This window comes from Aulonocara stuartgranti, assembly GCF_965226115.1.
Source record: "Aulonocara stuartgranti genome assembly, chromosome: 7".
Lineage (NCBI taxonomy): Eukaryota > Metazoa > Chordata > Actinopteri > Cichliformes > Cichlidae > Aulonocara > Aulonocara stuartgranti.
Genome location: NC_138945.1, coordinates 24,609,264 through 24,625,828, shown reverse-complemented (window position 1 = coordinate 24,625,828; position 16,565 = coordinate 24,609,264). Strand labels below are relative to the sequence as shown.

Below are 16,565 nucleotides of genomic sequence, written 5' to 3'. Positions count from 1 at the left end.
TTTTCTTCAAGCTTTTCCCTGAGCTCTTTGGATGTTTCCTCCTGCATTATCTTGTCCTTGTGCATGTCTGCGTTTCTTTGTTGTACTTCTTTGTACATGTCTTGTAGCTCCTCATTTCTTTTGTGGATATCTTGGAGCGTACGCTGCAGGTCGTCATGTATGTTGTCTTGTTCTTGCTTTTGCGCCTGCATTTCAGTGTGTTTGCGCTTCAAGTTGTTGTATTCCAACAATATCCCCTTAGTGAGCTCGGAGTTGTTTCTCGCCATTTGCTCCATCCTTTTCTGCATGTGCGAGCATTGTTTGTCCAGTTTTTCTTTTTCCCCTTCTAGTTGCTTTTTCTCGTGAAGAAGGTCTTTATTTTGGCGCAGAGTATCATCCACCTTCTCTTTCAGCATTCTGTATTTTTCCTCCGTGACTTTGAGTTTGTGCTCCATGTCTCTTTGCTTTTTCTCCTGTTCTTCCTTCTGTTGGAGGATTTCTTTATTTTTTTTCACAGCTTCATCGAAGTTTGTTTGGAGCAGCCGATTCATTTGGTCCATATATTGGAGATCCCATTCTGTCTTCTCAACAGTAGCTTTGCTATCTTTAAGCTGGTTGGACATCTCCTTTAGTTCCACACTCTTTTGCTTGTTTTCCTTAATTAGGAAGACAATCTGCTCTCGGGCTTGTCCAAACTTGATTCCCCAACCCTCATTAATAATATTTATGTCGGGCTGGCGTTTTTGTCTTTCTTCCAGGTTCTTATTTTGCGCTTCCATCTGTCTACACTTCTCCTCCAGTTGAAGTTTCTCTTCTTCAATCTGTTGAATTTTATTCTGGAGGTGGTAGTTTTCCTTCTTACTGTCATGTAATGCCCTTTGGACGGCTAAGAGGTCATTTGGGGAAATTGGCCGGCCACGACAGGAAGGAGAAGCGGCGTAATCTTTTTGCCTTGGTTGGTGTCTTGTTGGATACATGTTGAAGGTTGTACACGACAACTCTGAAAAGGTTTCCAAAAGTTTCTGTGGTGAACGCGTGAAGGCTGCAAACACAAATGCTGCGAAGACACGAACTAAAAAACTGCTGTGTGTCACCCCTGTTTAAGGAAAAACTTCAAAGGATCGTGTAGTGACATCATAACTCCGTGAGCCAATGAGATTGTCATGTGACATTTTGGAATGGGGATATTTTTTTTTAAACCGTTTTCAAATGTAACTTAATATTTGACTGTTTCTTAACTGACCTGTTTAGCTGATTAAGAAATGAATTGAAACGAGCATCACTAACGTTATATAACAGACAACAGAAAAAAAACAGTTTTTTTTCTAAGTAATAGAGGTATAATACATTTTTTAAATTTTTTTTTTAAATTATCCTACTTTTTATAAGAGGGAACATTATTTAAAGAATATGTATTTAATTGGAAAACTCTCTATTCATCTAAAGGCTATAACAAGAAAGGTGAGCTTCCTGCTCAAAAATGAAATGACCAAAATAAATGGAGCATTTCTCTGCAATTACAAAGTCTGTGTAAACAATCTTGGTTTCAAAATAAGGCTAATGCTGGTGAGATGTCATCACAGGTGTAAATATTACTGCAGATGTTACTATGTCAAAGTTTCACAACTGTCTTATGTTTATTTATGTAGGCAAGACCTACTTTTCACTTCTTTCCTTTGCTATATGTTCTTGAGTGTATTAGTTTGCCAGCAGCACGAACATGTACTAGTGTCAATAATAATCGTACGGTGGATTAGAAAACCTGCTCACAAGTTGAATAAACACCCAGGATTGTTTCATCATTTTCATTCAAAACCAATATTTGAGTCAAAATGAGAAAGTTGTTTGTGCTGTCTGATGAAGAAGAAGCAAAATAAAGTGCAGTTTTGATGTAGATGATGTTGTATACAAACTAGAAGAGGAAGATAGTAGGATCTCTGTATCATGCTTTGTCACTTTGTACCATGTAATTCTTTCTATTTCCACCAGGGGGTGTTTTCAGAAGTGGTAGGTGGTAAAAGAAGAGGTCAGCAGGAAGATGGCGAAGAGCGACCAAAGACCAAGAAAAAGAGGCAGTCAGGCAAAGATGAAGAGTATTATATCCCTTACAGACCTAAAGACTTTGACTCTGAGAGAGGGTGAGGCATTAAACTGTTGCATCTGTTTCTTTAAAAAATGTGAATGGCTTTGTGTTTTATCCTGTGTTATGCGTCGACAGGTTGAGTCTCGGTGGAGAGGGCAGTGCTTTTGAACAGCAGGCCTCTTCAGCTGTCCTTGATCTCATGGGAGATGAAGGCGATCGCCTTAACCAGCAGAAGAAAATGATGAAATGGTACAAATTTCCCTATGTTTGACTCAGTATCCACCAAATGGTCATTTCAAACTATAATTTAAAGTCTTTTTTCCCCCTTCTTTTTTTAGGGACCGTAAGAGGAAGCGTTTTGTGAGAGAAACGGGAAAAGAAGACCAGAAGAAGAAGATCAAAACAGACAGCGGTCAGGTTATCAGTAACAAGAAGAACAGGAAGAACTTGTATCCTTCCAACAAAAAGCTTCTCTGTGTGCTGCTCTCAATGACCCTCTTCTCTACTCCTATGACAATATTAAGCTGTACTGTGAAGATGTTGTATCACTTGACAACATGTCCAACCCGTTCTCACTCCCAAAGCGTAACATTTTACGCTAGGTGATAAATCGTCACCATATTACGTTTTCGGCTACCCACCATGTTCCTAAATGACGACCTCGGAAAAAAGAGGAAATATGAGAACCGTCTGGACTGAATCTACACATGTTCGCTCTTTTTATTCAAATCGCTTAGAAACACGCTATTTAACTTCATTAAAGTCCTGGATAAGGTCAGGAATAAGGTTATGGTCAGGGCTAGGGATAAGGTTAGGTTTAGGGCTGGAATACAGGGCTGGAACATCTATTACCGCGGAAGCGTCATTGCACTGGATCCCAGCCATAACCCGCCGCGTACCATAAGAACGCCGAAGGTCTCCTTTCGCGTTCCTCAGGAACGCCGCGGGACGTGACAAAACGTCGACATGTTACGCCTCGGGAGTGAGAACGCTCTGACATGTCAGTTATGAGGAGTGAAGGAAAAAATACAAGATTGATGATACAGGATCTGGATCAGATGGAGAAACAGGCGGAGGAGGCAGGAAGCCAGCAAGAGGTAGGAAGGCATCAAAATGAATAGCACAAACATGTCTGCCTGTTAAATATAGAACATCAGCCACCATGTTTTAACTCAACTCTAAAGGTAAATACTTCAAGTCCCTCTTCCAGCCTTGCGAGCTATAACCTCCAACCTCTTTGTTGTGTCGTGCTTCTCCCAGGTCGTGGCCGTGGCCGACGAGGTCCAAACGTACAGAGCTCCGGTGACCACAAAGCACGCTCGGAGCTGAAAACAAAGGATCAGATCATGAAGCAGCGCAAGAAAAAGCAGAAGCACCAGTTCCTGCAGGGCGGGGGGATGAGGAAGCTCCGCTCCAAGAACAAAAAGTGGCTCGGATAAGTTAAAAAGTCAGGTTTTGGAAGGGGTGGCCATAAGAAAGGCAAGCTGAGGAAGAAACTGGGAGGAGGACAGAGGGTTGATGGTGTGGAGTGTTGTATTGCTGATAATGTTTGCACTCCATGCTTACTGTCCCTTGTGGTCCACCGTAGTGGCAATGGGGAGTGTTTGCTGTCACGAAAGTGGGTGTGTTTTATGTTGAAATGGACGAGCGGCAATAAAGATAATGGTGGCTCACGAAGCAGATTATGAACACGTTATTCATAAGTTTGAGACAGAATATTACATGGTGTCAGAGTAAATCGAACTAAACGCCCACCGACAGAGCGAAATGGATTCGTCGGGAGTTCCTGCACCACGGATGGACTGGGATTCAGCCAATCTTCCCGATGCCTGGCGGAGGTTCGTGCAACATGTGAAGCTAATGTTTAGCGGCCCGCTAAGCGGCAAGCCCGAGGAGACCCAGTGCAGCTATCTTCTTCTGTGGGTAGGAGAAAGAGGCAGGGACATTTATAACACATGGCAGCTGTCTGATGAAGAAGCTAAAAAGCTGACCACATATCTCGACAGGTTTGAACAGTACCTCATGCCGAAAACGAACACCATTTTCGCCAGATACAAGTTTAATGAAAGACTCCAAGGTGAAGGGGAGTCATTTGAACACTTTGTGACCGAGTTAAAGTTACTCGTCAAGCAGTGTGGCTACGTTAACAGTGATGAAATGGTCCGAGACAGGATTGTCTTTGCAACCAGTTTACCACAAGTCAGAGAAAAGCTGCTGAGCCAAGGGTCAGATTTGACTCTAGAAAAAGCCATAGACATTGCACGCTCCTATGAGATCGCACGAGAGCAATTGAAAGCCATGGTTGACCCACACACGAGCCTGCAGGGAGCAGCGCCCGCGCATGCAGTATCCGCTAAGCGCCAGAGTACGCAGCAGAAAGATAGGAGGGCACCTCATTATAATAAGATGGGAAAAGTGTGTGGAAGATGTGCACGAGCACACAGCCAGAAGGAGGAGTGTCCTGCAAAAGGGAAGAGGTGCAAAAAGTGCAATAAAATGAACCACTTTGCCAAAGCATGCCGTTCACAAGCACCACACCAACCCAACCCAGTGTACTCTATTAACCCTGACACTCCAAGCGATGAAGCGGAGCTATTCATAGATTCCATAACAAAGTGCAACGAAGGGGAGGCCGATGAACAGGCTTACGCCGACGTAGAAGTAGGCTCACTGCATCACACCGTGAGTTTTAAGCTTGACACAGGAGCCACTGCTAACGTCATCCCTGCCCGATTGTTTAATCAGAATCAGAATCAGAATCAGAATCAGAATGGGTTTATTGCCAGATGTTGAGGTTTACAACATTAGGAAATTGCTGCGGTGCTTCAGTGCAGACAATAAGAATTAAAGTGCTATGTAGAAAGAAAGATATGTGCATGAGATATACATGAGATATATACATGAGAATAAGAATTATGAGTGCTACGTAGAAAGATATATACATGAGTGCAGGTGGTGATCAGTGCCAAACATATATACATGAGAATAAGAATTATGAGTGCTACGTAGAAAGATATATACATGAGTGCAGGTGGTGATCAGTGCCAGACATGAAATGATGCAGTGACACAGCGTAGGGTCATGTGTTAGTGGCGGGGACAGTCATGTGGTTATTGTTCATGTGTCCAACAGCAGAGGGGAAGAAACTGTTCTTGTGGCGAGAGGTTCTGGTGCGAATGGACCGGAGCCTTAAGAAGTGTTTTAAGCAGGTTAGCTTGGCACCGCCCACACGCACACTATCTGGCTATGGAGGAGAAAAACTCAACATCAAGGGCACATGCCAGTTGAAGTGCAGGTGGAAAGGCATTCACAAGATGCTGACATTTGACATAGTAGACACTGCAGCACCCCCCATCCTAGGGTTGAGAGCATGCCTGGATCTAAACCTAGTCAAGCTGGTCATGTCAGTACAGATCACAAATGTCATGGAGGAGTTTGCCGATGTGTTCGAGGGCATAGGGAAATTCCCAGGAGAATGCGACTTACACATTGACCCAGACGCCATGCCCGTTGTGTGCCCCCCCCGGAGGATCCCTTTCACACTGCGGGAACGACTGAAACGGGAGTTGGATGACATGGAGAAAAACGGCATAATCATCAAAGTAAAAGAACCCACAGAATGGGTAAACGGACTGGTGGTCGCAGAGAAGCGTACTGGGAAGCTCAGAGTATGCCTCGATCCTCGCGAATTAAACAAAGCCATCAAAAGACCTCATTACCCGCTTCCAACATTGGATGACATCACACCAAAGCTGGCAGGAGCACAGTACTTCAGTGTCATGGATGCTTGCTCAGGCTATTGGGCCATCCAACTAACCACCAAGTCATCGCTCCTCACCACCTTCAACACGACCTTTGGCAGGTACCGTTTTCTGCGCCTTCCTTTTGGGATAATATCAGCACAGGACATTTTCCAAAGGAAAATCGATGAGACGTATGAAGGGCTCAATGGAGTGGCAGCCATCGTGGATGACATCCTCGTGTTTGGCAGGACAAAGGAGGAACACGACGAGAACCTCCGTGCCATGCTTGAGCGCACACGGGAGCGAGGAGTACGTCTCAATCCAGAGAAATGTGTCATAGGCGCCACAGAAGTGAGCTACTTTGGACACAAACTCACCCGGGAGGGCATCCAGCCAGACCCAAAGAAACTGCAGGCCATAAAGGACATGCCACCTCCTGAGAATAAGAATGAGCTTGAGACAATCCTTGGAATGGCGAACTACCTGTCCAGATTCGCACCACGACTATCAGAGGTGAACGCACCGCTGCGTCAGCTGCTCAAACAAGACTCAGAGTTCATCTGGGATCAGACCCACGACAGAGTCTTCCAGCAAATGAAAGATCTCATAACCAGAGAACCAGGCCCCATACTGGCATACTACGACACGACCAAGGAGCTACGGCTACAGGTAGATGCATCAAAGTATGGTTTGGGAGCTGTGTTAATGCAGGACGGACATCCAATAGCATATGCTTCAAAGACACTGACCCTAACAGAAGTCAACTATGCACAGATCGAAAAAGAGCTCTTTGCAGTGCTGTTTGGATGCAAGCGTTTCCACACGTACATATACGGCAGGAGAGTCATCGTAGAGTCGGACCACAAGCCGTTGGAGCACATACTGAAGAAACCAATCTCTGTAGCCCCTGCTCGTCTGCAGCGCATGCTGTTACAGCTGCAGAGATACGACATAGAGATCGTGCACCGGCCCGGAAAAGACATACCTGTGGCCGACACACTGTCCAGGAAACCATTGCCCGACCAAGACAGCACGCTGAGTGAAGGCATGGAGGACCAGATCCACTCGGTGATAAACAGCCTCCCAGTAAGTGACAAAAAACTCTCAGAGATACAGGCTGCAACAGGATGCGACCCGCAGCTCACCCTGCTGAAGCAAACTGTGCAGGATGGCTGGCCTGAGGACAGAAAAAAATGCCCCAAAACCCTTTTGGACTTCTGGACTTTCAGAGATGAAATTTCACACTCCCATGGCATCATCTTCAAAGGTGACAAAATTATAGTGCCAACAACCCTAAGAAACAACATGCTGGAGAGAATCCACACTGGGCACATGGGGATTGAGAGGAGTAAGCAGAGAGCAAGGGACGCCCTCTTCTGGCCAGGCATGGGCAAGGACATAGCTGCCACGGTGGAAAACTGTTCCATATGTCAGGAGAGGCGCGCGGCGAATCCCAAAGAACCTCTCATCCCACACCAGATCCCTGAGAGGCCATGGCAGGCAGTGGCCTCAGATCTCTTCACATGGCGTGGACGGGACTACTTGGTAGTTGTGGACTACTACAGCCGCTACTTTGAGGTCGAAAGGCTATTCTCTACCACTGCAGGGTCCGTCATCAAAAAGCTCAAGGCCATATTCGCCAGACATGGTATACCAGAGACGCTTATCTCAGATAACGGCCCACAATACAGCTCTCGAGAGTTCAAGGATTTTGCAGTCACATGGGACTTTGTCCACACGACCTCAAGTCCTTTGTACCCGCAAAGCAACGGCCTTGCCGAAAGAACAGTCAAGACGGCCAAATCAGTTCTGGATAAAGCTCATGCTCAGGGAGTAGATCCCTACCTGTCCCTATTGGAGCAAAGGAACACGCCAGTCGACAGCTTCAGGTCACCCGCGCAGCTCCTCATGAGTCGACGTCTACGCTCAGTGCTTCCTGTTACCGGATTCCACCTGGTACCTCGCATCATAAGCCCAACGGTTGTGCAAAAAACACGGATGGAAAGACAAGAGCATCAGAGGCGTTACTACAATCGCAGCGCCACACCACTACCGAGGCTGCAGCAGGGGGACCACATTCGCTTTCAGCACGAGTCCGGAGCCTGGAAACCGGCTGTCATCATCCGACCTGCAGAGACTGCCCGCTCTTTCGTGATCAGCACTGGCGAGGGACAGACTATACGGCGTAACCGACGGCACCTGAGAGGCGCCAAGGCGTCACCGGCACCTTCAGCACCAACATCCGATCTGGTAACCCAGCCAGATAGTGCGGCTCAACAACAAGCAGAGCCCCTGTCACTATCTAGAGACACTACAACACCAACCATGGACACTAGCCCTGCACTGACCACCAGATCAGGACGAGTGGTCAAACCGAGGGTTATTCTTGACCTGTGATGTAAAGGATGTAGGCGGATCGCTGCCCTAACAAAAAACAAAAAGGAAACATGTCAAATGTCCATGTACTAATGAGTGCATATCCCACATCGCATTGTTGTTGTTAGTTTAGGCCGCAGTAATTTTACACATGGCAATGTTGAAAAACTGTTCCTTATCCTCAGGTTCGGGATGTTCTATTTTGAAATGTATACCAGCTGTGTCACTGGTGGGCATCTAAAAAAAAAGGGAGATGTTGTATTGCTGATAATGTTTGCACTCCGTGCTTACTGTCCCTTGTGGTCCACCGTAGTGGCAATGGGGAGTGTTTGCTGTCACGAAAGTGGGTGTGTTTTATGTTGAAATGGACGAGCGGCAATAAAGATAATGGTGGCTCACGAAGCAGATTATGAACACGTTATTCATAAGTTTGAGACAGAATATTACAGAGGACATCACGAGGAACTGGGTGATAAGCGTCAGAATCATCTGAGAACATCACCAAAGATTTTCCTGGCGCTTTGTGTGACTGTAGATTAAGGAGAAAATCATTTGTGAATCTTTACACTGCAGAAATGCACATCACTTCTTCCTTGATGGCCTGCTGAACTCTGCGTTTGCCACAGAGTGATGTTTAATTATGATCCACTAACCTGGATTTACTACTTGTAAGCATGTTGGCAGTCTAATAAAAGTGTTTTGGAGTACTGAAATATGTCTTATCAAAATGGTAAAATACAGATATTAAATATTGTGTGCTTAATTTGCAGTTAGTTTCAAAAATCGTCTCGCCCATCTTTTCTTAAAATAAGAGGTGCTCTATAAAAATGACATTAAATTCTGTAAACGTGCTCTATTTGCAATTATTTATCATTACTGTTGTCCAAGTGGTCTCATTTCAAAGTTGAAAGCGAGCATCGGAACGGGCAAGAAAGGCGACTTTTAATTGACTTTGAATGTGTTGTGGTTACTGATATCAGATGGGCTGGGTTGAGAAACTGGCTTAGAATTCCTCTTGCCTTCAGCATGGCCACGCCCCTCTGACTTCTGCAATCAACAAGGCATTTTTACCCAGGGAAATGTTTATTTCGCTTTTCAGTTTGGACTGTTCTCTGTAAATTCCTGAGAAAATTTGAGAAGATCAGGAGTGTCTGAAAAACGTAAAACAGCCCATCTGTCACCAACAGCAATGCTGCCTTCAAAGTCACTTAAATCACCCTTTTTTTTTTCTGGCATGTGATTGGCTGATTAGATATTTGCATTCACAAGCAGCTGAATAGGTTAGTGCAGGGGTCAGCAACCTGCGGCTCTTTAGTCCTTTTAGTGCGGCTCTGCGTGGTTTGGGAAAATAAATTATTTTTTTAAGTAATTAGCTGAAGTGTATTTTATTTATGTTAGTTCTTTTTTAACTTGTAGTTCTAAATTGGAAGATTACTGTGATATTGAAATATAAATATAAAATTATATTCTATTAGTTTTTGAACGCTCAAAATAAGCGTCACACTTGCGGAAGCCGATATACCCGCCGAAACGCCGTGCATTTATCGAGACTTTCAACCCCAGGTAGGCTAATTATCAATCTTCGGATCCACATTATGTCAGCAGCTCCACCGTGAACTATGTTAAAAACAAACACCGCTCACGCCTCACAGATGACAGCTTACAGTCCTGCGTAAAGATGAAAGTGACTTCATACAGCTCCGATTTGCAGACGCTGTGCGCAGAGATTCAGGAGCAGAAGTCCCATTGTAAACATATCACGGCAGACCCAACGATGTTTCCATGAACACGCTTTACAGCTTCTCTTTATTGACCACTTTTCACACACGGTTGCTGTATGCATACAGCCGGTGTTAAAGCTCACAGCCCGACACATACCAACACAACAGCATAGAGAGCACAGACGTTAAGGCGCCGAGGCGTGATCGCGGGTGCCGCTCAGGTGCATCCGCCTCCCCTGCAGCGGCGCTGCAGACCACGCCCCGCCACACACATTAACCAGGTAAAATACATATTGTCAGGGTTCCTGGGTCGGTGACCCAGTGTTTTCAGTTTTGTTCATGTTCATATATATATATAGCATATAGTAAACAATGAATCTGTAAACGACAGCTGTTGACATTTTTTAAAAATGAATGAAAAAGCATATTTAAATAATCAACATACATGATTTAAATATAAACACACACGTGACAAGAGACAGAACGTGTAGAAGATATATGCAGAAAGAGCTTTCAGTGGTCAGCTGATAACATGATATCTAAAAAATACATAGCTCATTTTCCTGTCTGTTAGTTGGACATGCTAACCTGTTAACAAGCTCCTATATTCACCCATACAGTTTGTAGATCATTTTGCTAAAATAGGTAAAATCTCCACTCTTTCAGGGCACTAATAGGCTAAAGGCATATTACAAAAGGTCATTCATGTATTCACAGATTCTCTGTAGTTATTCTGCTGCTCATTCACCTGTAAAAACCACACCAATCATTATTTCAACAGCCTTTTTATTTTGGAACAAAAGCATTTGACGATATGACTTACAGGACGTTACCAAATTCATGAAGCTATATTTGTGAGTTTATTTATCAATATCAGTTTAATGTAAACAGACTGATGTAGTAATAGACAGTAAAATGTTGGTGCGTGTGTAATATATGAGCGTTTATGTTTCTCTACATGGGTAAAAGTACTCCATGTCGCCCTCTGGTGGTAGCAACCAACTATGAAAAGAATGGATGTTGGATCTTAACTAAATGATAAAAAGTTTTATTACTTTGTATTACTTTCTTTAGTTTGGTAAAATTTACAGTTTTAATCCCGTAAGAAAATAAATCACTATCATAGAGAGGGATATTAGTAATTCGTTTGTTAATAACACTTTGTTTGTGTTTGCTAATGTTTCGACAGGAAAATGGTTTTCTACAAAGTTGTTTCATGTAAAGAGTAACACACACACACACACACACACACACACACACACACACACACACACACACACACACACGTATGACTTTGCCGGTTTCAGCTGAAACAATTTCAGTGTTTCAAACCATGTTCCAGGATTTTTCCTTCACCATTTATGAGGTTTCAAGAAGAAGATAAACGACAGATATGAATGTTTGAAAAAGTTATAGATGAAAAGATGAAAAATACTCAAAGGATAAATTCAATTGGTTTATTGTTTTATGAATAAGTTGAAAAAGAAAAAGTTAAACAAGTAAATAATGAAACAAGGTAAAATGAAGTAAGAACAAAACGTCAACAAGTAAATAATGAAACAAGGTAAAATGAAGTAAGAACAAAACGTCAACAAGTAAATAATGAAACAAGGTAAAATGAAGTAAGAACAAAACGTCAACAAGTAAATAATGAAACAAGGTAAAATGAAGTAAGAACAAAACGTCAACAAGTAAATAATGAAACAAGGTAAAATGAAGTAAGAACAAAACGTTAACAAGTAAATAATGAAACAAGGTAAAATGAAGTAAGAACAAAACGTCAACAAGTAAATAATGAAACAAGGTAAAATGAAGTAAGAACAAAACGTCAACAAGTAAATAATGAAACAAGGTAAAATGAAGTAAGAACAAAAAGTTAAGTAAATAATGAAACAAGGTAAAATGAAGTAAGAACAAAACGTTAACAAGTAAATAATGAAACAAGGTAAAATGAAGTAAGCACAAAAAGTTAAGTAAATAATGAAACAAGGTAAAATGAAGTAAGAACAAAACGTTAACAAGTAAATAATGAAACAAGGTAAAATGAAGTAAGAACAAAACGTTAACAAGTAAATAATGAAACAAGGTAAAATGAAGTAAGAACAAAACGTTAACAAGTAAATAATGAAACAAGGTAAAATGAAGTAAGAACAAAACGTTAACAAGTAAATAATGAAACAAGGTAAAATGAAGTAAGAACAAAACGTTAACAAGTAAATAATGAAACAAGGTAAAATGAAGTAAGAACAAAACGTTAACAAGTAAATAATGAAACAAGGTAAAATGAAGTAAGAACAAAACGTTAACAAGTAAATAATGAAACAAGGTAAAATGAAGTAAGAACAAAACGTTAACAAGTAAATAATGAAACAAGGTAAAATGAAGTAAGCACAAAAAGTTAAGTAAATAATGAAACAAGGTAAAATGAAGTAAGCACAAAAAGTTAAGTAAATAATGAAACAAGGTAAAATGAAGTAAGAACAAAACGTTAACAAGTAAATAAAGAAACAAGGTAAAATGAAGTAAGCACAAAAAGTTAAGTAAATAATGAAACAAGGTAGAGGAGAGAAAACCCCAACAATCCCCTCTGAGCACGCACTAGGCGACAGTGGGGAGGAAAAACTGCCTTTAAATGGGCAGAAACCTCCGGCAGAACCAGGCTCAGGAGGGGACAGTCAACTGCCGGGACTGGTTGGGGAGGTGAACAGAGGTGGAGCAAGACGAGGCTACACCTGCTGAGGAAGCAGTAGAGTTCCTCCTCCAGGGCCAGCGGAAGCGTTTGTTCTTCTTTTTCATGCAGTTTTCTACAAGAGCTTTTTTTTCCAGGATGAGGGTTCTCAACTCATCGATGGTTTCTTTGTTTTGTTTCTCAAGCTTCTTGCATGTTTTCTCCACCTCTTCCAACGTTGCTTGTTTTTCTTCAAGCTTTTCCCTGAGCTCTTTGGATGTTTCCTCCTGCATTATCTTGTCCTTGTGCATGTCTGCGTTTCTCTGTTGTACTTCTTTGTACATGTCTTGTAGCTCCTCATTTCTTTTGTGGATATCTTGGAGCGTACGCTGCAGGTCGTCATGTATGTTGTCTTGTTCTTGCTTTTGCGCCTGCATTTCAGTGTGTTTGCGCTTCAAGTTGTTGTATTCCAACAATATCCCCTTAGTGAGCTCGGAGTTGTTTCTCGCCATTTGCTCCATCCTTTTCTGCATGTGCGAGCATTGTTTGTCCAGTTTTTCTTTTTCCCCTTCTAGTTGCTTTTTCTCGTGAAGAAGGTCTTTATTTTGGCGCAGAGTATCATCCACCTTCTCTTTCAGCATTCTGTATTTTTCCTCCGTGACTTTGAGTTTGTGCTCCATGTCTCTTTGCCTTTTCTCCTGTTCTTCCTTCTGTTGGAGGATTTCTTTATTTTTTTTCACAGCTTCATCGAAGTTTGTTTGGAGCAGCCGATTCATTTGGTCCATATATTGGAGATCCCATTCTGTCTTCTCAACAGTAGCTTTGCTGTCTTTAAGCTGGTTGGACATCTCCTTTAGTTCCACGCTCTTTTGCTTGTTTTCCTTAATTAGGAAGACAATCTGCTCTCGGGCTTGTCCAAACTTGATTCCCCAACCCTCATTAATAATATTTATGTCGGGCTGGCGTTTTTGTCTTTCTTCCAGGTTCTTATTTTGCGCTTCCATCTGTCTACACTTCTCCTCCAGTTGAAGTTTCTCTTCTTCAATCTGTTGAATTTTATTCTGGAGATGGCAGTTTTCCTTCTTACTGTCATGTAATGCCCTTTGGACGGCTAAGAGGTCACTTGGCTGGCCACGACAGGAAGGAGAAGCGGCGTAATCTTTTTGCCTTGGTTGGTGTCTTGTTGGATACATGTTGAAGGTTGTACACGACAACTCTGAAAAGGTTTCCAAAAGTTTCTGTGGTGAACGCGTGAATGCTGCAAACACAAATGCTGCGAGGACACGAACTAAAAAACTGCTGTTTCTCACCCCTGTTTAAGGACAAACTTCAAAGGATCAAAGTGTAGTGACATCATAACTCCGTGAGCCAATGAGATTGTCATGTGACATTTTGGAATGGGGATATTTTTTTTTAAACCGTTTTCAAATTTAACTTAATATTTGACTGTTTCTTAACTGACCTGTTTAGCTGATTAAGAAATGAATTGAAACGAGCATCACTAACGTTATATAACAGACAACAGAAAAAAAACAGTTTTTTTTCTAAGTAATAGAGGTATAATACATTTTTTAAAATTTTTTTTTAAATTATCCTACTTTTTATAAGAGGGAACATTATTTAAAGAATATGTATTTAATTGGAAAACTCTCTATTCGTCTAAAGGCTATAACAAAAAAGGTGAACTTCCTGCTCAAAAATGAAATGACCAAAATAAATGGAGCATTTCTCTGCAATTACAAACTCTGTGTAAACAATCTTGGTTTCAAAATAAGATTAATGCTTGTGAGATGTCATCACAGGTGTAAATATTACTGCAGATGTTACTATGTCAAAGTTTCACAACTGTCTTATGTTTATTTATGTAGGCAAGACCTACTTTTCACTTCTTTCCTTTGCTATATGTTCTTGAGTGTATTAGTTTGCCAGCAGCACGAACATGTACTAGTGTCAATAATAATAGTACGGTGGATTAGAAAACCTGCTCACAAGTTGAATAAACACCCAGGATTGTTGCAGAATTTTCATTCAAAACCAATATTTGAGTCAAAATGAGAAAGTTGTTTGTGCTGTCTGATGAAGAAGAAGCAAAATAAAGTGCAGTTTTGATGTAGATGATGTTGTATACAAACTAGAAGAGGAAGAGGATCTCTGTATCATGCTTTGTCACTTTGTGCCATGTAATTCTTTCTATTTCCACCAGGGGGTGTTTTCAGAGGTGGTAGGTGGTAAAAGAAGAGGTCAGCAGGAAGATGGCGAAGAGCGACCAAAGACCAAGAAAAAGAGGCAGTCAGGCAAAGATGAAGAGTATTATATCCCTTACAGACCTAAAGACTTTGACTCTGAGAGAGGGTGAGGCATTAAACTGTTGCATCTGTTTCTTTAAAAAATGTGAATGGCTTTGTGTTTTATGCTGTTTTGTCCTGTGTTATGCGTCGACAGGTTGAGTCTCGGTGGAGAGGGCAGTGCTTTTGAACAGCAGGCCTCTTCAGCTGTCCTTGATCTCATGGGAGATGAAGGCGATCGCCTTAACCAGCAGAAGAAAATGATGAAATGGTACAAATTTCCCTATGTTTGACTCAGTATCCACCAAATGGTCATTTCAAACTATAATTTAAAGTCTTTTTTCCCCCTTCTTTTTTTAGGGACCGTAAGAGGAAGCGTTTTGTGAGAGAAACGGGAAAAGAAGACCAGAAGAAGAAGATCAAAACAGACAGCGGTCAGGTTATCAGTAACAAGAAGAACAGGAAGAACTTGTATCCTTCCAACAAAAAGCTTCTCTGTGTGCTGCTCTCAATGACCCTCTTCTCTACTCCTATGACAATATTAAGCTGTACTGTGAAGATGTTGTATCACTTGACAACATGTCAGTTATGAGGAGTGGAAGAAAAAATACAAGATTGATGATACAGGATCTGGATCAGATGGAGAAACAGGCGGAGGAGGCAGGAAGCCAGCAAGAGGTAGGAAGGCATCAAAATGAATAGCACAAACATGTTAAATATAGACCATCAGCCACCATGTTTTAACTCAACTCTAAAGGTAAATACTTCAAGTCCCTCTTCCAGCCTTGTGAGCTATAACCTCCAACCTCTTTGTTGTGTCGTGCTTCTCCCAGGTCGTGGCCGTGGCCGACGAGGTCCAAACGTACAGAGCTCCGGTGACCACAAAGCACGCTCGGAGCTGAAAACAAAGGATCAGATCATGAAGCAGCGCAAGAAAAAGCAGAAGCACCAGTTCCTGCAGGGCGGGGGGATGAGGAAGCTCCGCTCCAAGAACAAAAAGTGGCTCAGAGAAGTTAAAAAGTCAGGTTTTGGAAGGGGTGGCCATAAGAAAGGCAAGCTGAGGAAGAAACTGTGAGGAGGACAGAGGGTTGATGGTGTGGAGGACATCACGAGGAACTGGGTGATAAGCGTCAGAATCATCTGAGAACATCACCAAAGATTTTCCTGGTGCTTTGTGTGACTGTAGATTAAGGAGAAAATCATTTGTGAATCTTTACACTGCAGAAATGCACGTCACTTCTTCCTTGATGGCCTGCTGAACTCTGCGTTTGCCACAGAGTGATGTTTAATTATGATCCACTAACCTGGATTTACTACTTGTAAGCATGTTGGCAGTCTAATAAAAGTGTTTTGGAGTACTGAAATATGTCTTATCAAAATGGTAAAATACAGATATTAAATATTGTGTGCTTAATTTGCAGTTAGTTTCAAAAATCGTCTCGCCCATCTTTTCTTAAAATAAGAGGTGCTCTATAAAAATGACATTAAATTCTGTAAACGTGCTCTATTTGCAATTATTTATCATTACTGTTGTCCAAGTGGTCTCATTTCAAAGTTGAAAGCGAGCATCGGAACGGGCAAGAAAGGCGACTTTTAATTGACTTTGAATGTGTTGTGGTTACTGATATCAGATGGGCTGGGTTGAGAAACTGGCTTAGAATTCCTCTTGCCTTCAGCATGGCCACGCCCCTCTGACTTCTGCAATCAACA

At 42.1% G+C, this 16,565-nt stretch overlaps 2 protein-coding genes across 4 annotated transcripts; both read left to right on the top strand.

The window, feature by feature from the left end:
* Positions 1–635: 635 nt before the first annotated feature.
* Positions 636–3,585, top strand: LOC309711635 (ATP-dependent RNA helicase DDX54-like). Of its 3 annotated transcripts, none has more exons than XM_082542051.1 (6): positions 636–934; positions 1,969–2,117; positions 2,198–2,311; positions 2,401–2,511; positions 3,068–3,159; positions 3,323–3,585. In XM_082542051.1, the coding sequence occupies exons 1-5, from the start codon at positions 851–853 to the stop codon at positions 3,078–3,080; spliced, it is 471 nt and encodes a 156-aa protein (XP_082398177.1). In that variant the 5' UTR covers positions 636–850; the 3' UTR covers positions 3,081–3,159; positions 3,323–3,585. The 3 variants fall into 3 exon arrangements, 2 of the variants coding, with proteins under 2 accessions (XP_082398177.1, XP_082398178.1); XM_082542052.1 differs by having other exon boundaries at positions 639–963; XR_014278047.1 differs by having other exon boundaries at positions 641–1,123.
* Positions 3,586–8,754: 5,169 nt separating this feature from the next.
* Positions 8,755–16,358, top strand: LOC309711633 (ATP-dependent RNA helicase DDX54-like). Its single transcript, XM_082542048.1, has 6 exons — positions 8,755–9,744; positions 14,774–14,922; positions 15,013–15,126; positions 15,216–15,326; positions 15,442–15,533; positions 15,689–16,358. The coding sequence occupies exons 3-6, from the start codon at positions 15,077–15,079 to the stop codon at positions 15,928–15,930; spliced, it is 495 nt and encodes a 164-aa protein (XP_082398174.1). The 5' UTR covers positions 8,755–9,744; positions 14,774–14,922; positions 15,013–15,076; the 3' UTR covers positions 15,931–16,358.
* The last annotated feature ends 207 nt before the right edge of the window (positions 16,359–16,565 follow it).

What these genes read in the sequence shown, in the direction of transcription:
- LOC309711635 (XM_082542051.1), top strand. Translation starts at nt 851, where the DNA reads ATGCCCTTTGGACGGCTAAGAGGTCATTTGGGGAAATTGGCCGGCCAC. An exon ending in GGCGTAATCTTTTTGCCTTG is followed by an intron (nt 935 to 1,968) that starts GTTGGTGTCTTG and finishes TATTTCCACCAG; the next exon opens with GGGGTGTTTTCAGAAGTGGT. An exon ending in CAGAAGAAAATGATGAAATG is followed by an intron (nt 2,312 to 2,400) that starts GTACAAATTTCC and finishes TTCTTTTTTTAG; the next exon opens with GGACCGTAAGAGGAAGCGTT.
- LOC309711633 (XM_082542048.1), top strand. Translation starts at nt 15,077, where the DNA reads ATGGGAGATGAAGGCGATCGCCTTAACCAGCAGAAGAAAATGATGAAA. An exon ending in CAGAAGAAAATGATGAAATG is followed by an intron (nt 15,127 to 15,215) that starts GTACAAATTTCC and finishes TTCTTTTTTTAG; the next exon opens with GGACCGTAAGAGGAAGCGTT. An exon ending in AAGAAGAACAGGAAGAACTT is followed by an intron (nt 15,327 to 15,441) that starts GTATCCTTCCAA and finishes ACAACATGTCAG; the next exon opens with TTATGAGGAGTGGAAGAAAA.